Source organism: Chamaea fasciata, unplaced genomic scaffold, assembly GCF_029207755.1.
Source record: "Chamaea fasciata isolate MVZ Bird 193981 ecotype frontalis unplaced genomic scaffold, bChaFas1.0.hap1 SCAF_16, whole genome shotgun sequence".
NCBI lineage: Eukaryota > Metazoa > Chordata > Aves > Passeriformes > Sylviidae > Chamaea > Chamaea fasciata.
The window spans coordinates 13972746-14000606 of NW_027094101.1; the positions used below are offsets into that span (position 1 = coordinate 13972746).

The window sequence follows — 27861 nt, forward strand, 5'->3', positions numbered from 1 at the left end:
CTCTGCGGTGCTCCCCCAGCTGCAGGGTGGCTGCTCCATCTTCCCTGCACTGCAAGAACCACGGGCCGAAATTTGCTTTGGGAGAAGCACCCGACGCACATCCAGATCAGCCTGTAAGCCACGAACTGCTGTCACTTACTGCTGTCCACTGCCACCGGCTACAAGGGACAACTTCTACTGCTGCCTTTTCACAGTGGCCGAGGGGGGAGCGCCCCAGCCTGTTTGGCAAGAGGGCTCCTCTTCCTCCCTCCTTTGTTCTAACGCAGCCGGGAGGCAGTCGGAGCGGGGAGCACTCACACAAGTGCTGTGGGCAGATGTGTGTCCCGGAGGGACAGGGATGAGCATGAGGGGAAGCCCAGCCGTGCGGCAGCGAGAGGGAAAGCTCCCAGCCTGCGGCAGCAGCGGCGGCGGGAGGCAGCAGCCAGCAGCAGAGTGGAGCAGGGTGGGCAGCTCGGGAAAAGAGCAGAGAACCATCGCTGCAGCTCGACGTTCAGATTTAAGCACCTTCTTCCGCTCCAGAATTCAGTGAGGGGAAGGTCTTACCCAACCTCTTCGGTGGTAAAGCTCCTGTACCAAGCTCCAGTGCACTCTCGCCTTATAAATTCCCATGTTTCTAGGATGCTCCCCACTAGACAGACAGGGACTTGGAAAAGCCAGGCCCATCCAGGCTTCAGATACGCTGAATTTTGTATCAACACTCACAGGAGACTGGAGTGAAGCCCCCCCGAGGCTGCAGGGACTGCACCCCCAGCCCCTCCTCAGGTTTGATTTCAGCTCTGCGTCTCCCTTCTCTGCCCGGTCAAACCTCTGCTCTTACCTAACGCACCTGGGTACGGCACCTACATCGATCCCTTGGCGCTGCGATCTCGCCACACTTGAGGTTGTACTTAAAAAATTATTCCAGTATTTGCTTCCCATCCGTTGTTTTTCTCCACTCTTCCCCGGGAATGGGCACCCAAGGCAGCTGCAGCCTGGGCCACAGCAGCGCTGTGCTCCGCGGAGGACTCGGCTTTTCCAAATCCGGAAGCGGTGCCGGTGCCTTTAAAATGGAGGCGACTTAGAGCAATTAGTGAGATTGAGCGCAGTGATCCTAACCTCGGGCGTCAGGCTCCGCTGATCCTCGCGGGCACCAGCCAAGTGGAACCATCCTTCAATCCAAGCAGTTTTACCAGCTTTTATTAGAAACACCAGCACATTTCAAGTTTCCTCTTTTTGATCACAAATATAGTATTTTTCCTCTTTTTAAGTACACAGCATGAGACACAGCATCAGGGCTTTCCATCTTTTTTTTTTTTTTTTTCCCTTTTTTTTTTTTTTTTTTTTTTTTAACAGCAATTTCTTTTGGACAAGCTTTGGGTTTAGTGTTCACTGACCTCACCCTAGCCCCAAATTTTGACATCTTGAATTGCTGAAGACAATTGCGTGGGCAGATGAATCCAATGGCAGTGAAAAAGGACAATAGTTAAAAATTTGCAAGTAAAAGTTGAAGCGGAGACCCTCTCTGGTTAAAAAGGATGAAGTGGTGCCGCAGCGCACGGTTTCACAGCACGGGGACAAAAGTTGAGATAAAGATTTGCTCTTTTCCCCCCGTTCTCCCCCACCAGTGTCCCGATAAGAAGGTTAAGGCTGGAGGAAGCACTAACTGGATGTGAAAAGCCTCGAGTGCCCGGAGCTCCCGGGCCACCACACTGGGCTCATGGCACAGCCCGTGCCACGCACGCGGGGCCGGGACGCCTCGAGCTCTGAGGGAGGGATGGCGCTTTGGGCTCGGCGTGGATTGAGCTCACACCTACGCTGGGAAAGCTTCCCTGGACTTTTTAACTCCGAGAAAGCGATTCACTGAGGGCAGGAGGAGTGAGTATCCCAGAGACATGAGGGCATGGTGACAGGATATTAAAGGGAACATGTACATGATTTGTTATTTTTTATTCCACAGAAAACCCTCAAATCTAGACTCAGAGTTAACAGCAGAAAAATAGTGTTAAAGTCAATAGGTTCATATTTTACTGTAGACTAAATAAATTAGCCTAGAATTAACTCAATACTCTCTATTTTCCTTTCATTGGTGATCCTTCTCTAAATTAATGCAGTTTTTAAAAAGCAACGGCTATTAATAATTTATTCCAGTTAACCCTTATGGATGAACACCTGCAAAGAGTCGATGTCTGGGAACCATTCCCCTTTCCTCTCCCTCCCCGAAAAGGAAACAATTGCTAAGGGTGCTGTAAAACAGACATGCTAGCTACAATATCCATGGATCGTGCCTCTCCTACCGCTGCCTCTGGCTGCTCCGGGTCATGAGTGAATCGTCATAGCTATGTCTTACAAAGAACATGATCGAAAAAAATATATAAATAAATAAAAACCTTAAACATTCTTACATGGATTTTAAAGAACAGAATACATGTTAAAAACTTCAGTAATTTATATCAATTTTAAGCAATACTTTATATACAATGGAAAAAAGACATGCATAGTCCAAATACAATGTTGAAAACAGCATTTTCATAACAAAAAACCCAAACACTAAGTGTTAATACCATGTACATGGATTCAAGAAGGACCACCCTTTTTGTCTGTTGCACACAGTTTATTTAACAATATGATATTATAAGTAAGAAATGAGTTTTTTTTTCTTTTTACCATTCTATACAGTGATTGAATCTTCTTGGATTTTCTTATTTATAGTAATTATAGCGCTTGCATGATTTACACTAGAATTGCTTTCCTCGTTTCAAGTTTCACACAGAAGAAAGAAAGAAAAGAATGTTTCTTCTCTATCCAGATCAGCACGGCCTAAGAGTGATCATCCCTATTTCATCTAAGACCAGTTTTATCAGAGAAACAAAGCAACAATTTCTACATCTGCAAGACAAGGATTTTGGCGTTGGCCAATGTGTGCAAGAGTCAATTCCTATCTTCCCAGGGGTAATACTTCAAACGCCTGCAGAGTTCACTATAGAAAACAAAAATCTTCCCGCCATGTGTCAAAGTTACCGGGATACGCTATAATGTTGCATTATTTCAGGAAACAGTTTCTGAATATTATTTTTTTTTTTCTTCTTTTAAACGCAAATGTTTAAAGTCTTGAAAATACAAATAAAAAATATGAATATAATGAACTTGTTTTCCCCGTTAAAAAAAAGGTATGAGTCAACAGCAACAAAAAAATAAAAACCAAAAAAACCCACAAAAGAGACCAGATATTTTAACCGCCTGGCTTTAACAAAAAAATATATTCTTTGTATTGTTTTTTTTTTCTTTTTATTTTTAAACAGCAATTAATTCTTCCATCTGTAGGAAGCAGCAGTTCCATCTAGGATTCAAAACAACCCAGATGTCTGAATTTTTCAGTACAAAATATCCAAGAACACGAAAGGAAAGAAGAAACATAAGTGATGCTCCCATAATGCTACAAACCCTCCACAAATTTCTCTAGTGTGTCCCCGGTGGTGTCACCGACCAGAGACAATTCGTTAGACAACGCACTGCGGTTGGGGGTGTTTAGTTGGGGAAGCATTGCACTCTGTTCTGGGTTGCCCAAGTGTCCCTGATCCATGGAGCTAGCCATAGTGACTGCGAGTCCTGGGTGGGGGGAACCAGTCTGGGGAGAGACGTGGTGCGGTGACGGTTGGGGCTGTATCCTGGGTGACGGGCTGGAATGTGGTGGCTGGGACTGGGGACGGGGAGACTGAACGGGCGCTGGGGACCGCACCTGGTTGCTGAGGGAGGTGGCGATCTGCTGGCCGGGGAGATGAGACGCCTGCGGTTGTCCTGAGAGCATGTGCTGCTGTGGGCTCATGGGGTTGGGCTGCCCGGGGGACCCTATCTGCTGCTTCATCTGCTGCTGCTGCAGGATGCGCTGCTGCAGGGCCTGCTGGATGTTGGGAGCGCCGTCCGCCCCCAGGCCGGGCTGGCCCATCTGGTTCAGCTGTCCCATCTGAGCCATCTGTCCCATGGAACTCCCCTGTATGGATAGGTGCTGCTGCATCCGCTGCTGCTGCATGGCTTGGGGGTAACCTCCCGGGCCTTGGGGCTGCTGGAACTGGTTGTGTGCTGCCATCCCTCCTGCCATGCCGGCCCCTCCCTGCTGCTGCTGCTGCTGCTGTTGCTGCAGTAGCTGCCGCCTCAGGATCTCGCGGTACTGCGGGCTCATGTTGGCCATGCTGGGGTTGTGGCTGGGGTTCATGATGTTGATCGCTTGTCCCTGGGGGTTCATAGCTCCGATCCCTTGCTGCTGCGGGGGGACGCTCGGTCTCTGCACTCCGGCTTGCATCGTGTTCATGTTCTGCAGTCCCGCCTGCGCGTGCATGCCCGGCTGTTGCATGCCGGTCTGCGGCTGCTGCATCCCGGGCTGGGGCTGTATCCCTGCTTGCGGCTGCATCCCGGGCTGGTTCGCCACGTATTTGGCTGTTCTTTGCTTTATAAAAGCTGCCATAAGCTGAGGGTTGGATTTAAGGATATTAAGAACCTGCTGCTGCTGCTGCGGAGAACTCGGCGATTTCAAGGTCCTCAGCAAGTCCTGAAGTGCATTGGGGGTGATGCTCCGCGGCGGCGGCTGCTGCACGCCCGGCATCCTGGGCCCGGCCACGGCTTGCGGCGTCGCCATCGGCATCACCGGTCTGGCCATTCCCGGCTGCATCGGCTGCTGCTGCGGCATCGGCGGCGACTGCCACTGCCCGGGCTGCATGTTGGACATCACGGGGCCGCTCACGGGGTTGGGCCGGGGTACATTCATGCTGACTTGCGGCATCTGGTTCACCGAGCCCACCGCGGGGTTCACGAGTCCCGGGCGGCCGGGAGGCAAACCATTGTTCATGTTGTTGACCCTGTAGAGCTGCTGCTGCTGCTGCTGGGCAGCCTCTCTCTCGATCTGCCGAGCCGCTTCCACGGCGGCCGGCGGCGGCTGAGCCGGAGGTGGCGGCGCGGAAACCGGGTTTGCGGGTTTTCCTGTCGAGACGGTGGTGGGGGGCTGGGTTCTGGACACGCTGGGAAAGCCGGCCGGTGACATACTTACAGGGGAGGGCTGGGGCTGGGGAGCAGGCTGCGGTGTCTGCGGTGTACTCGGCTGCTGCGTCGGGGTACCAGGCGTTGCTGAGGTAGGAGAAGGCAAACTTTGCTGAGGCACGTTTCGGGTGTTCATGGTAGCCATCCTTCTGCGCATGAGCTGAGCCTGCTGCAGGCGGTGCTGGATCTGCTGCTGCCGGAGCTTGTGTTTGATATTGAGACAGAATGGCACGGGGCATTTGTTCTCTTGGCAGTGTTTGGCATGGTAGCAGCAAAGAGCTATGAGCTGTTTGCACACTGGACAGCCACCGTTGGTCTTGCGCTTGCAGCCCTTGGTGTGCTGGACAACCCGTTTCATCTTCTGGCAGGATGGCAGAGAGCAGTTTGCGTTGCGGCACTGGCAGGCGTGGACCAGGGACTGGATGCAGCGCTGGATGCTCAGCCGTCGCGACTCCTGGGGGCTCTTGGACTGCTGCTCTCCTTGGTTGTTGCTCTCGTCATCCAGACCCAGGCCCCACTTAACCATCTTGTGGTCATGGCTCTTAGTGTTGTAGCAGTTGATGCAGAGGTCGTAGTCCTGCGAGAAAAGAAAGCCCAGAGCTCAGCTGCTGACGGGGCATGAACCACACGGGCAGAGAGCAGCGTGGTGCCAGGGGAGCAGCACCAGCACCCTGTGCAGGCACACGTTGGGTGCTGGTGGGTACAACCACGCAGAGCACGGGCAGGATGACAGTCGCACACTGTCAACAGCTGCTGCCACACCCGTACCCAGCCAGGGAAGTGGCTGCAAGCCTGTCCAGGCAGTGGGAGTGGGCTTTGGGGCAGGGAGGGCAGCAGCCTCAGCAAAACCAGCCTGCAATCACAGCTCTTCACTGTAATAACGCAATTGGGGCTATCGTTGTGTCATTTTGTTACACAAAAGAAGTCTAGCAGAAATTTTTTTTTCAATTTTTCCCTTTTGATGACATTAACTGTTTATTTTTCTGTGATGCCTACTGGGGTGCCAACACCTCCAACTAGTAAGACGAATCTACGGTCACTCCTGAAAAGTAGGGTCTGGCTCTCTATTTATTTATCCTTAACGTAATTACTGACTAATAATTACTACCCTTAACTATGTATTTTTAAAAACTTTTAAACAAGAGCAAGTTTCATGCAAAGACAGACACTTACCTGAAAACCCTCACATTTTTGCTGCCCCATATCCCTTTTTTGGCTGGAGGAAGGGCACTCCCTTACACAGAGGCACCCAGAGACAGCCTAAAGGCCCTACACCTCCTTTCACCTCCTAATTCAGCCTAATGTCCAATCCATGTTCTGCAGCCTCGCCTCAAGAAGCTCTGCTCAGTGCTTTCCTCAGAGGGATTAATTAAGACTCTTCCCCCACAGACCTGGCAGTAACTCGCAGTCTAAAAAGGAGGCTGCACTTATTCAAACTTCTTCTGTTCAGCTACAGCCAGAGGTCAACACAAGCCCTCCAAGAAGCCTCAAGCGTACCAGTACAGCCCCATGGGTAACTCCTCTCCAACACAGGTGCTGAAATTTGAGTGATCTGGGATAGTGGAAGGTGCCCCTGCCCATGGCAGAGGGGTGGAATAAGACGGTCTTTGAGGTCCATTCCAACCTAAACCATTCTAAGATCCACGATTCTTTAAAATCAAGTTAAAAACTTGTCTATGCAGAGGCGCAGGAGCAGAACAGACTATGCAGCAGGAGCCATTCCAGAACACTGGTGTTGTCTAACTAAAGTCACTCATTCAAGAAGAGGCACCCACCTGGCAGTCACCTCCCCTTAAGGCTTAGCAGCCCTTTACCAGGATGGGCTTAATTTGGAGGAGCTTTGGGCAATATCTAAAAAAACCCCATCAAACTCAGCTGTAGGACAGGAGAGGGCCGAGCTCTGAGGTGCCCCACACGTACGTCACAGACAGTGCAATGCCACCATCCCCCAGTGGCAGTGCGGTGCCAGCTGCGCCCCACACGTACCTCGCAGACAGTGCAGTGCCACCTGGTCTCCACGTGGTGCTTGCACTCATTGCAGGTGTAGACGAAGCGATCCTGCCCCTGGGTGTGCAGCTCCACCAGCATGCACAGCGTGGACCACTTGGATCGGCGCAGGGAGGAGAATTCCCAGTGCTTGTCTCTGGCCAAGGTGAGGAAGGCGTCTCGCCCGTCCATCAGGTCACAGCTCAGCAATGGATCCGGGTCCACAATGGGGTGCAGGGTGTTAATCACAGGCCCGGCGTGTAAATGGATGACAAAAAAGACCTGCAGGTAAATGGGGAAGAAACAAAAGGCAAAGAGGTCAGGTAATGTTGCAGGAAGGAGCTCGTGTTCTCTGCAGCGAGGACCTCGTCTAATTAACTTCGTTTAGGCTAATCTCTTCCAATATGTTGTTATGCAACAGAAACATTCCTAGCCCAACCACAGGGTTTGTCCCTCCTGATTTTTCAGTTCTGAATATCCCTCTGCCCGCATTTACAGGAATAAACCTTCCTCTTTTTCCAGCAGATTTCCACAGTACCTCTTTATGCTTCTCCATGGTGGCATAGAGTTTCTGAGACAGGTCATTGGACACGTTCGGCATGCTGGGCTTCTTCTTGTTAGCTCTGCTGATGCTGCTCTTATTCTTGTTGGTTTTTTTGTTGTTCTTTTTCTTGGCATTCTTGCTGTCGCCCTGGCTCCCCTGCAATAAAGGCACGGGAAAGATGTTACACTTTGGAGAGCTCTCTCCCATTCACTGGGCTCACAGTGACACACTTCTGCTGTCAGGAATAGAACTTTGTTCCAATGCCTGCAAATCAGCCCTCCGGTGTTAAATATATCCTATCTTCCAGGAAAAATCAAACGCCAAACTGGCAGGCAAACAAATCCAAACACCGTTTAAAAATAGACTTTTAAAGTTTGTATACATTAAAAAATTCCCATTTTACACTGATTATTTTTCCCTCTCCAACATCATACTTCAGCTTCCACTGCTTTAGATCTTGCGGCTGATGATAAAACGACACAAACAATATCAACTTAAAATTCCAGGAGTGCAGTACTTCGCTTTGCTGTGCATTTGGGGTGTCACACACTTGCTTGAGATCTGATTTAATGCTTGTTTTTACTGAACAGATTTAGGGCTAGGACACAGATAAGAACATGCAGGATTTGAATCGAAACCCACAAAACACATTATTCTCCATCCTGCAGACTTCCAGCTGCACGTGCAGCTCCCAAAAAAATAACCTCCAAAACCTCCACTTGTGCCCAAGTTACCACGCAGACCACAGCGGCCATACAGTGCATGTTAGATGTAAGTAAAGAGAGTGAAAAATAGCAGATGATGCTATTTGGATGACCTGGGAAAACAGAAATAACTTTTAGAGTTCTCATGTCCTTAAAAAATCAAACCCCAAGCCCTCGGAAGGGAGGGCTCAGGAAAAACCCCTCTCCAACTTCTAGAATGTTGGTCATCATAAAATTAAAAATAAGCTACTGAAATACTTGGATTTATAAAAATATAAATACACACACACGAACAGTATGTACAAGCAAACACAGGGTTTATCCACAGCCTTATTTATTCCAAGAAAACAAAAATATTCCAACTGCAGAAAGCAATTCTATTTATAGACTGCTGCCATCCTTCCAGTCCATTAATTAGGCTTGGACAGGAATTCCCTGTCCACTCCTGGGTTCTTTCTAACTAATTTTGTGGATTTTCTGACCAAACCTGTTTGGAAATTAAAATGAGACTGTTTTATGGGAAACCAGAGTGAGCTCTAAGTGACCTGAAGGGATTCAGAAGTGACCTGTTTTATGTTCCCACCTTCACTGCCCTGAAGTTTCCTCCCACTGATGGAATTGGAGCCTGCCCTCCTTTGCCTCCACATCCTAAAGCACCAACTGAGATCTTAAAATTTAAACACCAAAAGGAAGAACAGACTGAAACTTATCAAACGAGCCAAGTCTAAGTTTTCTTTCTACTCCACCTTTAGCAAGTTTATATTTGGCAAACTGTACAAAGTATTCCAAGCTGTTTTAAGAAGTTGTAGGGTTGTGTTTGTACCATTTATTTCTGACTTTCAGCCAGATCAGCCAGAGATGCTGACGGACGGTTCCTTGGGGAGCCTCACCCCTTCAGAACCTTTGCCAAGAACTCTGAATATTTACCACCTCTTCAGACTCCCTTTGACTGATACCTGTAGCCCATGCTCACTTGCAGGAAGCTTTCCCTTCACATATACAGAATTGGGGACGAAGAACTGAAGACAGATCCTGTGCCATTTCAGTACCGAGACCCATGTGGTGCTTGTACCCACAGAGATCCCCACTGCTGGGCAGTTTCCTCCAGGAAGTGATCCAGTTCAGGTGTTTGCACTGGGGAAGTTCTCACGCCTTTAAATTTGCTCCTTTTCCTGAGTCAAGTGGCAAAGATCCCACTGTCCCATGCTTGGATGACACCTCAGCAACCTGGGTGCAGACTGTGCTCCCCTGCTGCCCCAGGCATGAAGTGGGAGCACAGGGATGTTCCCAGCCAAGGCTGCATCAGCTCATTTTAGAGACTTGTCTGAGTTCACAGTGAACTGTTCTGGGCTTTCTCAAACACCTTTTCCCCCTCCCAGATGCAGAGTAAACGCTCACGCCACTGTTCTCCCTGATTTACTGGAGGTGATCCTGTTACCAAGAGAGGGCTGCAGCCTAATTTCAGGCCTTGACTTCCACTTCTTTTTATACAGCAGAGTTTGCTGAACCATCTCAATATTCAAAGTCACATTCAGAAGGAACAAAGTGAAAGCTGTTAACTTTGTGGTTCCATAAAAACATAGCCACAAACTGTATTAACTTTGAAAGAGCTGCTAAGGTTTTAACAGAAGGAACTTTTTGACATCACAAAGTTGATGGATTAAGGTCCATCCCCCACATCAATCCCACGGAACACAGACTGAAGGCAGTCACAGAATCTAAACTTAAAGAAGGTTTTCCTCACATAAAGCTTTTGGTTCGACCTCAATCTATTAGACTTCAGATTTTCCTGCAACATTTATTCTTAAAACATCCTGCTGCAAATCTCAAGTAAAAGCGACAGTATAAATGCGCTGAGACCATTTGGTTGCAGATAAAATCAAGACAGAAATAAAAATGAATGATGACATTCTGTCCAGGGCCCTGAAAAACTTGGTTGTTGGGTTTTTTTTTTGGTTTGATTTGTTTTTATAGACAAAGAGAGAATGCTGGTGAAGGAATAGCACCATCAGGATCAACATTTCCCACCAACGCAAAGCCTGCAATAAACACTTTCAAATTTCAGCCCTTTGCTGTTGCAAATGACTACAAGTACCTGTGCTTAAATAACAGCCACGTTTCATTCAGCTTTGAAAAATCCAGCACCTTTCAGATGCTGGAGGTGCTTTGCAAAGGTGTGAACCAGAAGCTCAGCCAAATGACTGTAAGCAAATGTAGCGTGGCAAAAGCAGCTTAACACATTTCTCTGAGAAGAGAGATGCTGAACTGACATAAGTGACTTCTGAGTCTGTTAAAAAAAACCAAACCAAGCCATCAGTAGATCTGTTAACCGAGAAGAAAAACAGAAATGCAGTTAAAGGGATGCCTGATTTCATGTCTGCTGTAAATGATTTTCTCTAGTTTATTTGATGTGACCTCGCTGTATTAAAGCATTAATTACCAGCTTTGTGAGCTAAGGGAAATACAGCACATAAAACCAACCCACCTCTGTTGTTTCACTAGCTGCAGTGCTCTCTTCCTTCTTCCTCTCCTCCTCCTCCTGCTCCAACTCCTTAATGCTTTCCTCCAGCACATTGGGCCAGAAATCACCTTCAAAGTAAGGCAGCTCCTTGGCACTGGTCAGCCTGTCCTCGGTTGCTTGTTTGAAGATGTCCTGTTGAGCACATCACACCAGAGCAGGAATGAATAAATGAAGATCACTCAGGAGAGAGAGGAGAAGCAGAGACACGGCCCAGAGCTGCACTGAACAGCTGGGCCTCACCCACAGCCATGAGCTGCTCCTGCCAGGGCTCCTTTTCTGGGGCAGCTCCCGATCCAGCCTGGCAATCCTGGCACAGCCCCACTCCCTGCTCCATCTGAGGATCAGTGCTGAGGCTTTCCTGACCCCCATCACACCATCAGTTCACCTTCCTGACATGATGGGAGACACCAAGATACCCCTGGAAAACACAACTGATCCCTCCCTGGTTTCAAATCCCCCTCATCAGGAGACCCAGATTTCCCAGCTCTCTGCTACACTGATGACAAGGCTTGTTAGAGGCTGTTCCTACTCCACACATTTAGGAACTGTCATTTGCCATCAAAACATCAATTTGTTCCGGCACTGTCACTACCATTCAGGAATTCTTGTAAATTTTAGCAAGGAAGGAGTGGCAAATGCTCCCTTTGCCACCTTCTACTTATTTCCTTGGGTACATGTGTGATATTCTCCAGTTATGAAAATCATTCTTGTCATAAGGAGCTCTTTTATTTCACACTAGTGGGGTCCAGCATCCCACCTGCTCCTCCAGAATCACCTGGAAGAAACAGCTTCTATAAACCTTGACAAGCTCCATATTTCCTTGCCTAGAAAACACAGTGAAAGAAAAATACACAAAGGCAGGTTCTTGCGGATTTCCCTTCATGCAGACACCAAACCTAAGGGATTTTCAGCCTGAAAGGCAGAACCTTAAGAAAATCTAAGAAAATGAAGACACTGGCTGAGAATGAACCCCTTGTACAACATTACTCCACTTTTCAGGTGTTAGGAAACAAGAGTAGCTCCCTTCAAATGAAAACACTCTAAAAATTAAATCAGAAATTAAACAGTAACAAACCTTGTAGTCGTGAATGATTCTCTCAGCAAATGCCTTGTCCAGCATCTTCTTATACCATTCCTGCAAACGTTTGGGTTTGGGTATTTTCTGGTCAGGTGGGTGGCAATGAAAGATGTAATCATCTCCTTCACTGGGGGGACAGGCCCAGATGTGCCCTGTCACATACCTGTGTCACACACAACACACAACATCTGTGATTCACCAGGAAATGAACTCAAACCTAGTTATAAACGCAGAACTCTGGCTTTATTTATTAATTTTTTTTTTTCTTTGTTGCAAAGATGCTGAAGCAATAACCCGGATTTTGACAAGGCATAAGGTCAGGGATATAATAATGAAGCTCAAACATCAAGTGAACCTCTGATCAAAGGAATGATGTGCTGCCAGTTTAGGAATCCCAACAATAAAAACCACCTTTGCGACAAAACCCCAGTTTCTCTCCCCACGGCAGAAGAGACGTTCGCTCCACACATCTCGGAGAGGTCAGAAGGAAACAGAGACTACCCCAAGCGAGGAGAACACTGAAGAGGCGGATTTCTGTCCTCCCCAAGCTCTCACTCACCCCAGTTTCTTCACGTACTCCAGGTACCCGATGAGGATCTCGTGGTACACGGCCGTTCGCAGGCAGCGCGGGCGGAAGAAGTGAATACTGTCCAGGTAGGAGATGTACACACGCCTGTGGGAGAGAGGGGACACACTCAGGGCTGCCTGAACGCTGCTCTGCCTACTGACAGCTCGCTTCGACACTGCGCAAACGGGCAGAAAGACAAATTCATGCTGACGGTATTTTAATGCAGATGTAAGCATCTTAACGCGGTGTAAACAGTGCTCAAAGGAAGAGGGGCGGTGGGGTATTTTTTAGACAGCAGGAATATCCATCAAGAGGCAAAAATTAAAAGCAGAATCTGAAAAATGTAACTTTTGTGTTGCGATACTTGTCTTTCCCTTCAAAGTCCCCTGCAGTCCTACAGCAGGATGGATTTGTGCCCCAGAACTGAAACGCATGTCCCAAATGGCTGGCAGTGAGGGCCCAGGGGGTGCGGGGAGACGGCCAAGGAGGTACCTGGTGTTCGGGGGAGGGCAGTCCGAGCCGTACTCCTGCACGTGCATCCCAAAGAAACACACGTCCACCCCGTCGATCTCCTCGAACGCAAACAGAGCTTTGGTACGGTAAGGGAAGGACTCTGACATCTCACCAGAGTCCACAAATCTGCAGGAAAGGGCAACGGGGGGGGAAAAACCCAAACAAAATAACAATTATTAAAGCAGTGTCCTACCAGAATAAGGGGATTCTTTTCAACCTTATTTTTAACTCCTTAGGAACATTTTTATGCAGGAGTTAAATGTGGAGATGGAGTCAGATCAGAGCTACAGTAAAACAGGGAGTCCTGTTCTTGTAAATTCATGGAAAGACTGTTTCCATACAGAACACAGGACTGAACAGGCCAGCATTGAGTACACGAATATCCTCAGAGACCACAAGCCTTTAAATAGGTTACAGAACAGAAAATGTGATGCATTAGGATGAAGTGATGTCACATAAACACAGTTTTTATGAATTTAACCCAAAATACTTCACAGACTAAAGCTTTTAAGCTTTTCGTTTATAATGAAGCGAATTAAAAATCACTCCTGAAAGCTGAAGTGTTTCTAAAAACACAACAAAATGAAGGAAGAGTAGGGAAGAGAATCTCAGCAACTGCTCCAAACTAAGCTATGGATTCTCTAACCAAAATGTGAACACTCTCAAGATGCAGTGACACAAAGTCCCAGTATTATAAGCAAGGATGTCCCCACTGTCCCCAAAATAGTCACTTCCTCTACATTTTTTAACCTTTCATAAACCTAAACATGCCCAAATTTCAAAAATGTGCAAAGCCATTAAGGTGCAAATTGGCACAATTTTACAACAACCCCACACGGAGGCTTCAAAATAAAAGAAAGAAAAAGGATTGCATTAATTATAATTAACAGGACTAACCTGGATTTCATTCCTGGTTTAACTTCTACTGTCTTATCTGAACTTGCTACCACTCTGACAAAGACCTCTCCAGCCTCAGGATGGTTCTGACGCCGCAGGAATTTGTTCACTCTGTCTTCCAAATGGTTCCCTAAACGCGTGGTCTGCAGCCCTGGAAGGGAAGGGAAGGGGAGAACACGGCCATGGAAACGTTAACACTGGAGCACTCACTGCTCAGCTCAGGCTGTTCCTGTGCTCGACAGCTCTTTCAGCTTCCTCCTCTGGATGGAAGTAGGTTTTTTTTCCCTTTTGTTTTACCTCTGTTTGAAAATTGGATGGTTTTATTTAAACAGTCCAAATGAAGAGAAGCAAAGCCATCCATGCTTCTCCCCCAGAGCGAACCCCCCCATGCTTTCCACACCCCATTGTGGCAGCTGAACCCACTGGAGTGGCACAATCACCCCGTGAGTGAACCAACAAAGGCAGCTTTACGTAGCATTTTTCAATTTCAGGCTTATTTTATGAACCCTGCAAATGTTTTCTCCTCCCAACCCCACTCTGGCTGGTTGACAGAGATTACATCACTTTACAGATCTGGCTCCATGCCACACCTTTTCAAGCGAAGCAAAGCAAATCAACAGAAATGAAAAGGCTTTTGACTTCAATGGAGATTTCATTGCTTTTGCTTTTCTTTTCAAGAGAGCTTTTGGACTGTAGTTGCAGCAATCTGCACATCAAGGTTAAATAGTTCCTGCCCAGAGATGGAGGTCCTGGGGAGTTCAAGCCCACAGATTGTCCAGATGCCCTCACTCCATCTTTACATTCACAGTGGGGTTTTGTGGGGAGAGCTGGGTTTGTGGTCTTACAGGATGTGATGGTTTTCAAATAAATCCACAACAAATTACAAAAATCGTGATGATCTGGGGTTAAATTAAGAAAGCAGAAGGATCCCACTGTTTTCACTTGAAGATTTATGGCTATTTCTCTTATCCTGCTGTACTTATTTTACCACTCATATTTCTACTTCACTTTATGGTCAATCTGCTATCTTTTCCAAAGTGATGGTGTAATCTACAGATGCTCATTTTAATAAAATACATTTAATTTTCTGCTCTCTGTTACTTCATTTTTCAGTTGATATTTGGCTCCTGACACAAGGCCCTTGGTTCTTTCCTGAATCCTGAGCCTGCACACAGAATTCTGCAGTGAAATATCTCTGCTAAAAATTCCTTTGGGCTCCAATACTGGGGAAAAAACTCACATATACTCAAAGGACTGTATCACTTTCTAAGGGATTTATACGCTTAAAATTTTATTTTATAGAATCCTGGAATGGTTTGGGTTGGAAGGGACCTTAAAGCTCATCCAGTTCCAGCCCTGCCATGGGCAGGGACACCTTCCACCATTCCAGGTTGATCCAAGCCCCGTCCAGCCTGGCCTTGGACACTTCCAGGGATCCAGGGGCAGCCACAGCTTCTCTGGGCACCCTGTGCCAGGGCCTCCCCACCCTCCCAGGGAACAATTCCTTCCCAATATCCCATCCAACCCTGACCTCTGGCCCTTTAATTACAATCAGTTTACAGAAGTTGCCCAAGGCAGCAATCTTGATTTACATCTTCTCACTTGTCCCCTTGTCCAATGAGATTCTGTGGTCATAACCAGCATAATACAGTCTAAATACCATTTACCTGGGAGTAATTAATAATTCGAATTTTAAAAATGTAATTTAAAGACAGGCTGAAGTAAAAACACCATGTCCTTTACCAATTCCAACACATTGAGCCTCTCCCAGGATTCCCCATTCCAATACACTGTATTGGCTTTTCCACATGTAACCAATGGGGGATGACTTTAAAGGAAAATCACAAATACTTCATGGGGGCATTGTTTTGTTCTGCTGATTCCTCTGAAGACAAACAGAAAAAGAAGAAAGGGTTCCATTTCAGCTGATGAGTGGGAACACTCTTAGAAAGCCACTGGAGTTAACTCTACTGTGTTGTTGTGTTTTCATCTTGTCATCTTCCCAATGCTAAGCAACCAAGGAATATCTGCTTCCTTCCTTACACTGCAATGCATGAAAGCTTGGAAACCAACAAACCCAAAAAGACCAGATAAAGAGATAAAAGAAATAGGCAGCATTAAAATTACATGTACTGTAAGGAAAGGATCTAAAAGTTGCATTAGAATCTATTAGAATATGAAACTTGTTTCAGAAAGCAGTTGGATTTTGGTTTTTGGACAGTTCTCACATATGCACCTCTAAAAAGCTCAAAGCTCAGTGAGAATTGCAGTGCAAATCTGAAAAAAGGCATCCAAACTGCTGAGAAGAAACCTCCAGCAAAGGCCTGTGACAGCAGCAACAGCCAAACCTTTGTTAGTGGATGAGTAATTGGACAGAGAGGAAGAAAGTCCAGCTCCTGGGCCTACTGTGACTTCTTGTCAGGAAACTACTTTGGGTGACTTATTTGTCAGGATATCTTTAGTCTTTGAACCTCTCTGCATTGGCTACTGGTGAGGTGATATTAGTAGATTTTCTTAGCAAAATAAATACTTCAAAAGTTCAGGGTTTCCCAGCAGAACCCAGCTGCACACTGGTTGTATTTGGCAGGCTATCAGTTAAAGTAACCAATTTTACTCACTATACCTCAGGAATATGAATGATCCGTAAGAGCTGAGGGATGTGCTGTCTTGGTTAGCAGCAGTTGTGCCATCATGCTTGAAAGAGTGGAGAAATATTGATGGCAACTTGGGCAGTAAATGTTTTTTTTTAAGAAGAGGGAACACGTTAATGTTTCAAACTTTCACTGCCTAGGTTTCTTTTCAGGTCAGTAGCAAGACCAAGGTTTTGATGACAAGAACAGACTTTCCTTTCCCTTCCCTTCCCTGCTCTTGCATTCCCACCAGAGCACTGTTAAAGAAAGCTGATCTCCAGAGCTGAGCCCACCAGTGGATTACAGCTGGCAGCAGGACTCAAATGCTCAGGGGAGAAAGACAAGACAGCCAAACAGCAGGGAAAGGAGAAGGACAAGGAGGAAAGGGAAAAAAGCACCATCATTTCCCTGTCCAGAACCCTGAACTGAATAGCTGCCTACTCAAACTTTAACCAGAGCCACAGAACAACTGCAGATATCCAGGGAATCACACACTTATTTTAAGGAAATTTACATCAAGACACACTGTAAAGTCAGCACAGAACAGAAGAGACATCCATTTAAAATGGGCATCTAAACCTACAGTTGGATTTCATCATTTTATTAATGTTCTCCTCCAATTTTAATCTGTCTTTAATGAGACTAATTTTAGGCCTCTTTAACGAAATTCTCTTGAGTGCATCAGGTTACTCCAGAGACTGTTCTGATTACTGGAACCCCCCATGCCTCACACAACATCATCACCTGCAAATTACCCCCTTCACATCTCTTGCTACACAATCAACCACACACAAAGTTATCAAGAAGTCACATTTTTAATGCAAAACCTTGCCTTTATCCCAGCTTGGAAGTTTCAGGCTTGTGCAGGCACATCATCACCCAGTAATACCCAGAACTTCTAAGGATCAAGGAAGCACAAGGGAGGAATAAAGTGTCCCTGCAGGTTCTGCTTGTTCAAGTGCCTGAATCACCCCCTCGGTGTCTACACTTTATTTTTCTGCTCTCTGCACCGACTCTGCATTTCCAACACCAACCCCTTCTCTTCCTCCACTAACCTGCATGAATAAAAATGGCCCAGTTATGTTCCCTGATGCCAAATGTCTGCAGAGAACCCTGTGTCAGGATTCTGGAGACTGACACAACCTGACCTGGCATCTCCTGGCCCTCTCCTCAGTGCCCATTCCTGGCCGTGGCAATGGCTACTGCCAAGAGCACCCAGTGGAATGAGTGACTCAATTGTTACCCCACCACCTGTTCTGGAGGCAAGAAAAGCTCTTCCCACACTTTGGTGCTTGGCAGCAGCACCTGAACTGCAGCACAATTGGTTCCTACAGGTTACTGGAAGGGCACAGGGGTGACAATCGTTTAATTACAGCTCCAACACTACATGGAAACCTGGCTGAACGTAGCCAGTGAAGCACATACAGCCCTGTGCTCCTCCTGTCCTATCCGTCCCTCTTTTTGCTCTTTAACCCTAGAAAAACAAGGACAAAGACGTCAAACGCACCAAGCAGCAACAAGACTGACCACAAACACATAAACAGCAGGGCTTTGAAATGTTGATTAAAATTCCGACAGCCTCGGGCTATGCTGCTCCCCATTTTGCAAATGTTCCTGTGCTGTCTGTCATGACAACACAAAGTCTCAATCAAAAACCCATTAGGGGTGGCAGGGAGAAGATGAAGATAAAAACAGAAATACCAAACTCACTTTTAGCACTGAATTTGTTTTCTTTGCGTGTTCTACCAGTTTTCTTCAGACAATTATCACAGACAAACCTATTGAGGAAAAAAAAAAAAAGCCAAAAATTTAGCATAAACCCATTACTGGTGAGCTTAAACCCAATGTTTGAACATGTAATTTAAATGTCAGAGTACAATATATTTTTCTCTGGCTTTGAACAGCTTATTTCACTCCATTTTCGAGGGATTTAAAGCTTTTATGAGCTGGTTTAACTCTGCCAAGCAGTTACACCTGCATTTGTGTTCTGTGCACACAAACTCCCCTCCAGCCAGCCACCTTTGGTAAAGAGTTAGAGAGAAACCACACAGATCTGTGTGGATGAATATTTCATCTGATGAACATTTTCATCTGAATATACTGAAATAAGACCCCAAACACACAAAAAAACTATTTTATTTAAAAACGCTTTGTCCCTTTGCACCCACTTCTTTAAAAAGCTGTGGCAACATATGAAAGAACAAGGGCAGAAAGTCTTTGATTCTATAAACTACACTGGTCTCATTATACGAGGGGTAAAAAACTAACAAACATCTCTTACCCTGAAGGCCAAATAATATCATAATGTAGCACACAAATCTGGTGCATCTTCCGACCACATTCTTTGCAGTCAACAAACCTGAAGAGAAAAAAACCAGCAGCAAATTACTTTTGGTGTTAGGTAAGTAATTTTCCAAAATTCAGCATGAAAGAAGGACTTGCCAATCCTCTGCTAAGAACTGAATACATCTAAGTTTAAAAAAAATACTCAGAACAGATTCAGATGTACATCTATCAATCCACGTGCAAGTTATATATATACATCTATACCTATATATAAATTGAAAAATGTGCTGGTTTAATAATCTGAAATGGGCTGTCATGCACAACTTTTTCTGGATCTTTTCTCTCCTTTTCTAAGCAGAGTCCCAGTTTCACAGAATCCTCAACAATACCTCCACAGATTTAATTCTGAATTGCTGCAACAACCACAAGCTGAATAAACGGTTGCTCAACTTACTGTAAATGTAAGAACTAGTCATTCATGAACCACCTTGCCAAAAAAACATGTATTAACTTGTCTTTTTCTGCATGGCTCTGCTGTAGTCTTGTTTTTATCTTTTGTTTTCTGGTCAAAAAAAATACGTCAGAATTTTTTTGGATGGGAAAACTGTTAGAGGTTTTCCCAGTCCAGAGTGCAGAGAAGGTTAAGAAGCCAAATGCCCTGGGGTCTATCTCAGTCCAGCCTTCCAGGCCTGGAGAGGTGCTCTGTTTAGAGTCTGCCAAGATAAGCAAAGGAATCAAAATGTGTTGTGCCTCAAACTGCCACAGAACATGGAGCAGGATGATAAAATCCCACTGCAGGGAAAGCAACCCCGTGCTCCTGAGGAGAAGTTCAGCTGGGCTGCCCCTGAACCTCCCAAGGGTAACACAGGGTACCTTGGCCTTTGGGTGGGTTCAGCAGCCAGTGAAGAGAAAAATGTGATTTAGAGCCACAAGAGGAAGATGCAGAAGTGCCCCAGGAGTGCAGAGCCCGGGGTGAAAGGCTCTGGAGGAGGGAGGGCCATTGCCAGCCCTGTGCAGAGCCTGGCAGGGCACACCCCTGGAATTACCCAAAGGACAGAACCAGGAACTGTCTGTGGAACAGGCGCCCGTGCTCCTCTGGGGTATCAAATCAGACTTTGGGTGTTGTGCCATGAATTTTAGGGAACGATTCTGCAGTCAGTTTGGGCAGGGATGGGGGAACAGAAGAATTCTTTACTCCCTGCCCCATTTCTGCCCTGCTGGCTCAAGGACAAGTGGAAGCAGCGAGATTTTAGGAAGGAAAACAACAGCCTGGTACTTACGGCTCTGGATCCAGGGTATCGTTTTTCTTCTTTTCAAACTGATCCTTAGAGATGGTTCTAGAGACAAAGAGTTAATATGAAAACTCAGTAGCACCCTCACATCAGAGGCTCAGACAATATCATGCTTGGCTGAATTGCAGCAAACCTCAAGTCTGACGAAAGCACCTCAGTATTTATTTTCTGCTCAGAGCAAGCAATTCAGTACATTGTATTTTAAGCTACAGAAAATATTTCTCCCATTTCACTTTCTGTGTAAATTAAAAGCAAGAGACACCCAAGTCTACACATAAAATTAAAATCATAAAGAACAAGGGAAGCTACTGTCAGTAAAGCAGCCACCTTCCAAAACAGCTTGTATGCCTCAAATCTGATTTTTCTGGCCAGGTTAGAAGCAAGCTTCTGGTTTTAGAAACATAAGCTGTGCTTCAAAAGGTGAGCTGTCAGAATTAGATGGAAGTTTTCCATTAGAAAAGGTGACGGATTAGCGACATTTATGGACACAGCTTCCACTGCTCCCCTCCAAACGCATTATCCAGGATCTGCCACCCCAGGAATGGGCAGCTCAGCTGGACACAGGCAGCAGTGCTGGGCAGAGAAATAGACCCAACACAGCAACAGCTCTTAATCCTGTCCCTACACGTCTCCTGTTAGGAAGGAATAAAGCATTTCCCCCCAAACGCCACCACAGAGGTTTGGGTTTTACTCCCAAACCAGGACACCTCCCCCCCACCCCATTCCAAAATTCAGGATGCAGAGGAAAGGAAGAGACTTACGTTTGAGGCTGGGAAGGGTCATCACCCAGGGTGACATTCTCCCCCTGGATTTCAGTGAAACACTTCTCACAGAAGTGATACCTGTCAGCAAGAAGGCCATATTTGGGTGAGCTGGTCCAGCACAAACACAGCCACCCAAGCACGGAGCCACCAACCAGGGCAGGGCAGATCACCAGGAGCACGACGGAAGGGGGAACGTTGTTGGTTGATTGATGGGTCAGTGTGGACAATGAGGAGGCACAGAGGGAGGGGAGGGCAGGATTAGAGAACAGGGGAGGGAACAAACAGCACAGACGTAAGAGGTAAGACGCAAACACCAAGACAACACAGAGCAGAAAGCCAAGGCAAAGCACAGATTAGCATTCGGTCTCATTTCACGCATCGTAACAAGTGCTGGGCCTCACATTCCAAATCTGGGGAGGATTCATGGAGTAGCCACCAAGAGCTACCTTTGGACAGGCTTCAGATTTCAGAATTTGGATTTGATTTGCATCGCTCGGGGGAAAAAAGATACTCTTTGATTCCACGCTTGCGACTGACTGAGTTTCCTTTGGGTAAAAAGGAGCCTGTCAACAAGCTCTAAGGACACATTTATTACAGATTTAAGTAATTAGGAAATATGCTGAAAGCATTTTCTGATTGTGAGTGAAAACTGCAAAAGCCGAAACACTTAATATTGGGGAAAAAATCTATAAAAACAATAATTCAAAATTTGACTGTAAAAGATTAAATGTGACCAATTGCTCAGCTAATATTCTTTCATATAAATGAAACCAAATCCATACTCTAGACAAACATTTAACAGAAATGCAATTATGGGTCAGAGTTTCCAGCCATTTATCTATATAAATACAATATATGTATATATGTGAACAACATGAAATATTGTACATACATACAATATATTTATCAGGTACATTAAAGACGTGGAATTAATTAAGCATTACAAATTGAATATAAGGCTAGGTACAATTTTTGGTCACCAGACCAAGAGCCAATCCAAGTCATACTCAGCAAAAACAATTCTGCAGTTTACCAAACCAAGCTGAGTAAATTGGAATACAAGTCTATGAAAATACAATCTGCATTTGAAAAAAAAAAAAAAAAGTTACATGGATTGGGGGCAGGGGGGTGGTGGTGGGTTTTTTGTTTTGGGTTTTTTTTGGTTGTTTGTTTCTGATGAACTGGAACCAAAGTTGTCAGGGTCATTAAAATAAAAAAAAAAATAAAAAAAGGAGGCTAAATGTTTGGAAAGGATATGAATTCACACATGAACAAAGGTAACAGAGAGGCCACAGCTGTAAAATGCAGGAAGGCCACAAAGGATCATCAAAATAAAGGAGCTTTATGGAGAGTGAGAGAGTGGAAGCAGCGATGGCAGCACAGAACAAGGCAGGTTTAGCACTCAGACACCGGAGCCGTGGGGATGGGGAGTGTCACAGGCACCAGGGAGACTCAGTGTCACAATGAACCAACAACTCAGCGATGGAGACGGATCAAAGTGGCAGCTCTGCCCCCTCACACACACCCCAGACACCTCAGCTGCTGCCAGCCCAGAGAGACCTCCCGGGCTGTGCTGTCCTGGGGACACTGGCACTGATGGAATGGGATGGATCAGAATTCCTGCTGGGACACACCGAGGCCATCCTGGGCAGGGAAGATGTTCCCTGAGCCCTCCCTGAGTCCTCTCAGCACAGCTGAGGAGCCTGGAAGCTCCTGCAGGTGCTTCAGGAGCTGCTCTGGCAGGCAGGAGCCAGGAGCCGTGGGGCTGCTTCCAGTTATTCCAACCTCCCTGACCCTGCCAGGACGGCCAACCTAACCCCACTTAAACTGCACCCAGCTCCTCCTAGGGCAGCTCCACTGGCATTAAACACATCGCCCTCCCAAGGAAAACCAGGCTTTGGGAGCTGAGAATGTACAGAAAACAAATGCATTCCATTCGTTTGTTATCACTGGGGATGATAAATACATGATGGTTATCAGAGAGGAGCGTTTCAGGGGTGGGTACAGACACTGCACATCTCATTTCCACTGACTGCCCTTGCCCCTCACACCCCATCCCTACACTGATAACACAGTAGCTAATAATCTTTTTAAAAACCCAAACACAAGAGTTTCAGAATTTTATATCCTTTTACACATTGTCCATTTCCTTTTTCCTATAATGTGCTTCTTTAAATTTTTCTTAAATTGAAGCCCCCCACCAACTATTTTCCTCACTAGCAGAGTTGCTCATCATTTTAAGAGTCAGACTGGGAAGGACTGAAAGTCAGGAGGACCCAAATGCAGGAGAGTGTAGCCAGAAAAATCCATGGCCAAGGCTCCTATTAATAATTTGCTACATTTAAACAGTCCCAGACAAGGTTAATTCTGATCCATTTTCAGAATAATTTATGGGCTTTCAAAGCACTCTATGCTTTAATCCATGATATTAAAATGAGGAAATAAAAACTGAAGTACAGTGAAAATGAGTCACCTAAAGATCATGAACATTTGTCCATAAAACAACCAAGGTGAAGCAATAGCTGTAACTTATTATGGATATGGACCCTCAGAAACAGAGACCTGCCTTTTGCATGTCACCACAAATATCCAGCAAAACCCACAAAAAGCATACAATATTCTAGTTACAGCAGTCATAGAAGCCCCAAAGAATGTACTTATTGCAACACATCAAACATGAAAAGCTTTTCAAATGCAGACTGTTCAGGTGACTCCCATTTATTAAAGAGCAACAATATGGTTCAAGACCAAAGTCCAGAAAATGCTCAATCTTGGCATTAGCAGGTGAATTCCCAACTGTAATTAAGTGCAAAGGCAATTCTAAATTCATAACTGGATGGCAGGACTGACATGAAACACCACTTGGTTTCCTCAACTGGATATTCACACATGCAGCACATTTTCTGAACACTTTAACCTGAATTTCTGCCTTATTATGGAATCTAAACGATTTTACACCAAATAATTAACTTAGTGATTGAACTGTATGGCCTGAGTTCATTTCTTCAATGGTGCCTCAACATTCTTAGTTGCAATTTAGTCATGTGATACACTGGACTTTAAGTGCATACAATTTTGCCTGTTCTCTACACAGAAAATTGAAGAACATTTGACCAATTAAAGATCTGCTGGAAGCATGGAATTTGCTTTTCACTTATTTATTACTTGTTCAAGAACATCTGAGATTTGAAGATCACTGTTGCAGGAAATTTGAGTTGCTTTAGAGCTGAAGAAAGAGGTTTTCTATGCAAAATGGGCTATTACTTAACAATATAGTGATTAATCTTTAGAAACAGCTTTTAAAAAGCCCCAATCCAAAGTTCCCTTCGTTCATCCCTGCATTGAGTGGGCCTGAAACAGAAAACCTCACACTCCCCCTGAACTCAACCCCACCCTAAATCACAAACCCCTATCCCCTTCTCAAGGCAACTGGATGAGCAGGAAAGGATGACTGAAATGAACTTTCATGCTTACAATGGGCAGAAAGTAGAATATTACAGCCCCCAGTGCAGAGGAACCCTCTGCTCCACCCAGCCTGCACTTCTTGCTAGTGACCAACATTGCCTTCCATGGAATAATCCAAATGATTGAACGCTAACTTAAATTGGGAAGGCAGGTGTGAAAGAAGAACGAGCCCCCCCTTCAATTCCATTTGAAGTTACTAGTGTTCTTTCCAAATACAGAATGCATAACATGAAAACTATTTTAAATTTTACCAACATTTAAGGGTATGGGTTATTTTTCCCCAATGCCAGTACTGAGCTGTCTCTTTAAATACATTTAATTGCTTTAATTCTCATCAGCCTGACTTTTCAGAGTCCACAGTGGCTGTATAAAACCTTTTATGAGAGCTCATGAATTTATTCCCGCCTGTCAATACTTTCTGCCTCTCAAAGGCCACTCAAGGCCCCCCACACAAGATGGGATGACACATTTTCCTCTCCCACATTGTGCTGCTCCAGCGTGGGGCTCAACAGGCTGAGAGCTTCTCAAGAGCATGTTTGGAGAGAAGGGATGGCCCAAAAAGATGAAATACAAGTGCTGGAAGTCTAAATTGGTTCTGTGACTTCACAGCTGGCAAGGCTTAGAGGCTGCCAAGCCTCTGGAAAGTAATTCACAACTTCCTTTTCCCTATTTAAAACAAAACTTTTGTCTCAGCCCATTTGCATTGTGCATTTTATTTGGAGGGGGGAAGACACACAACATCTAAGAAATCAAACTTAAAGCCACGTTTTAAGTTTGCTTTGTGACTTTAACACTGGTGATTTAAGCATTGAATGGAAAACTAATCTAACAATTGTTTATTAATTTTTATTTATTAATTAAAAAATAAGAGAAATTTTAATTTTCGCAGCTTCTCATGGACTCTCTGGGTAGTTTTTAATGCTATTTCAAATATAATTAAGCACTGACTAGGATGGGGAAACATAAGTCCTGCAATCAATCACTGTACCCTTTCCTTGGCAAATTCTGGCACTAACTCCTGAACAAACCTGCATATTCTCACAATTCTCCCAGAACAAGGTAACAGGATTTCCCAGTGCCTTTTTGCAGCTCTGCCCTCCTCCCTCCAGCAAGTCCTGCTCCTCATTTCATGGCAAACATGGACAACTTGACCTGCACTGAAGCATTGCATGGGGCAGCCTGGCTGAGAGCAAGCACTAAGGAACAGTGTGCCTCACACTGCAGCCCAGAAAAACAAACAGTCACCTGCAAAAGGACAACGTGGGAAGATAAAAAAAAAAAAAGAACTTTTCCCTGACTAAGCTGACAAAGGAGAGTAAAAGTTAAAAAATCCTCCTCATCCTCTGTATGTGCAGAGAACTCAAAAGAGATCTCACTTTCTGAATAAGGGAGAAAACCTGGATTCAAGGACTTACCTGTTCTGGTAGCTGTAGTAGGCAGCGTCCCGGGGAATAGTACACAGCTGCTTGCCATAGCAGCACAAGGTCTGGGGAGAGAACTCATACTGCAAAACAAGGGAGAAAAGCAGCTTTACAATGGGGGATTTTGTTCATCAGCCATCTATAAAGCAAACCTGATGCTTGTGGGTATCAGAGGACACTGCCATGGCTATCACACTTTTCCAGCCATCGTGAATGTACCAGCACAGCCCTCTCAATCTGGCGACAATCATTAACTCTAAAAGCAGCCGACCCTTTGACCTCTGCTTTATGGACATGGGAAACCAGGGAAGTATTTTAATATTACTTATAACTAAAGAAGGTGTCCTCTGGGGGAGGAAAAATACAACAATAATAACAGAAGAGCAGAGCTGCTATTGACCTTTTCAGCTCCAAACATATTTATAATAAAGCCAAACTTTTCGCAGCCCTTCCACTCGGTACTTCCATTTTAAAACAGGAGTACCCAAAGCTGAAGCTTCGTCTGCCGACTCCAGCCGGGCTGTTGGGAAGAAACCCCCGGGACACTGAGACACTCACCTTGCGCCCGCAGCAGTAGCCCAGGGACTGCATGACTGGATCAATCTCTTGCTCAAACACCTCTGCCAGTTTAGTGCAAAACTTATAAACCCGGGAAGTCTTGCGGTTGTAGAGCCAGGCGTTGTTGAACATCAGCCACACATCATCCACGTACTGCCAGGGCTCCTGGTACTGCCCCGTGTCCAGCTTGCGCTTGATGGTCGACAGATCCATGGGATTCTTCACAATGTCAAAATAATCCTGCAAAGACACGCAAAACCCCGCGTTTCTAACAGGTTTCCAGTATGTTGAATAGAAAAGGCAAAGTGTTTATGTGAGCAAAGATAAAACAGGAGAATATTTTAGAGAGGGTTTTTTTTTTTTAATGCCAACTCACCGGAATCCCTAAAAGCTGGGGATCCACAGGCTGTCTGAAAGGAAGGGACTCGGGGTCCTGCCGGTACAAAGCTTCCAGGGTGGGCATGAGAGCCTGGCGCAGCTCCTCGGGCTTGAAAACTGGTAATGGAAGTCAGAAAGGTTAGAAAATTGCTCTCCACGTTTCTTAATCTCTTGACTCCCCTAAAGAAAGCCCAAAGAAACACATTACCTTAAACTCTGCAAAGGGTTTTCTGGATCAGAGACAAAACCTCACTTACAAGAGGGAAACACAGCCTCGTATTTACTCACATCACAGCAGGTGATATTCCCAAAATAGGGAGATGGAAACAACTCTAGCCCGTAACGTTATATACTCCAGAGCATTAAAAAAACCCTCAAAACTTATACAGAATCAAATGAAATCAAATGTTTCAACATGAATGAACCTTTTCTCCTCAAAGGATAGACTGCGCATAATTTTCCCTCCCTCCCTTCTAACCTTGCTCGCTATTTCCAAGCCAAGATTCTTCCAGCAAAATCCACTGCAGTGGGCAGGGATGAAGAGCCAGCTCTACAGAGAGTGACCAGATGTCCTGAGAGCTGGCACAGGAATTTTCCTGGCCACAGTGTACAAACAGTCCTGGTCTGATGGATCGTTAATTGATTTTGAAAGTGTTAATACTTCCAGATTTCTATGCCACCACTTGGCAACAGTGGCATGGCAACAGCCATGATTCTTTCAGGAGTGGCTGACAAGGACAAAAAAAGGCAATACATTTTCTGAAAAATAATGATAACTTGGAGAGCTCTTTGAGCATCTCAGCAGTGTAATTACATTTATTTCCTTAGGAACAGTGTCTTTAAATAGGGAAGAATGCCTATCATTGAGAAAAAAAGACAACTAAGGAAAGCGGGATGGCATCTCATATTTATCTACCTGGATGAAATGAGAACGATACAAACAAAGTGGAGCAATTAATTCTGCTAAAAGCTCTTGAATCAACAGGGCTCTTTGAGGCTGATCATTGCTTTTCTCACTCAAACAGTATTTTGGTGCGATGTAAATTGCTTTTTGGGACATCTAGATCAAAATCTATGATTTTAAAGAGTACATACAAAAAAAAAACTCAGGAAGACAAATTAAGCTGACACTATTCCATTGCCTGCATGATCATTTCAGCTGTTGCCACAATCTCAGTCCCAACAAAATGGCAATTCTCTTCCGTATTTATCAATAGCATATATGCAGGCACTTTTCCCTACTATAGAC

General features: G+C 45.4%; 1 protein-coding gene across 5 annotated transcripts in view; it reads right to left on the reverse strand.

Annotated features, from left to right (window-relative positions):
* Nucleotides 1–513: 513 nt before the first annotated feature.
* The window catches only part of CREBBP (CREB binding protein), a 97283-nt gene continuing 69935 nt past the window's right edge, over nucleotides 514–27861 (reverse strand). For 3 of the 5 annotated variants that reach the window (XM_066198348.1, XM_066198347.1, XM_066198346.1), the window contains exons 17-31: nucleotides 26611–26729; nucleotides 26235–26474; nucleotides 25671–25759; nucleotides 20788–20868; nucleotides 20015–20071; nucleotides 18730–18807; nucleotides 18159–18226; nucleotides 13819–13969; nucleotides 12901–13047; nucleotides 12400–12513; nucleotides 11838–12003; nucleotides 10727–10894; nucleotides 7532–7693; nucleotides 6994–7275; nucleotides 514–5584 (exon numbers count right to left, since the gene is read on the reverse strand). In XM_066198348.1, the coding sequence (XP_066054445.1) occupies nucleotides 3413–5584; nucleotides 6994–7275; nucleotides 7532–7693; nucleotides 10727–10894; nucleotides 11838–12003; nucleotides 12400–12513; nucleotides 12901–13047; nucleotides 13819–13969; nucleotides 18159–18226; nucleotides 18730–18807; nucleotides 20015–20071; nucleotides 20788–20868; nucleotides 25671–25759; nucleotides 26235–26474; nucleotides 26611–26729 (4094 nt within the window). In that variant the 3' untranslated portion in view covers nucleotides 514–3412. The remainder of the gene's footprint in view (nucleotides 5585–6993; nucleotides 7276–7531; nucleotides 7694–10726; nucleotides 10895–11837; nucleotides 12004–12399; nucleotides 12514–12900; nucleotides 13048–13818; nucleotides 13970–18158; nucleotides 18227–18729; nucleotides 18808–20014; nucleotides 20072–20787; nucleotides 20869–25670; nucleotides 25760–26234; nucleotides 26475–26610; nucleotides 26730–27861) is intronic. The other 2 variants (XM_066198349.1, XM_066198350.1) reach the window with 1 other exon arrangement.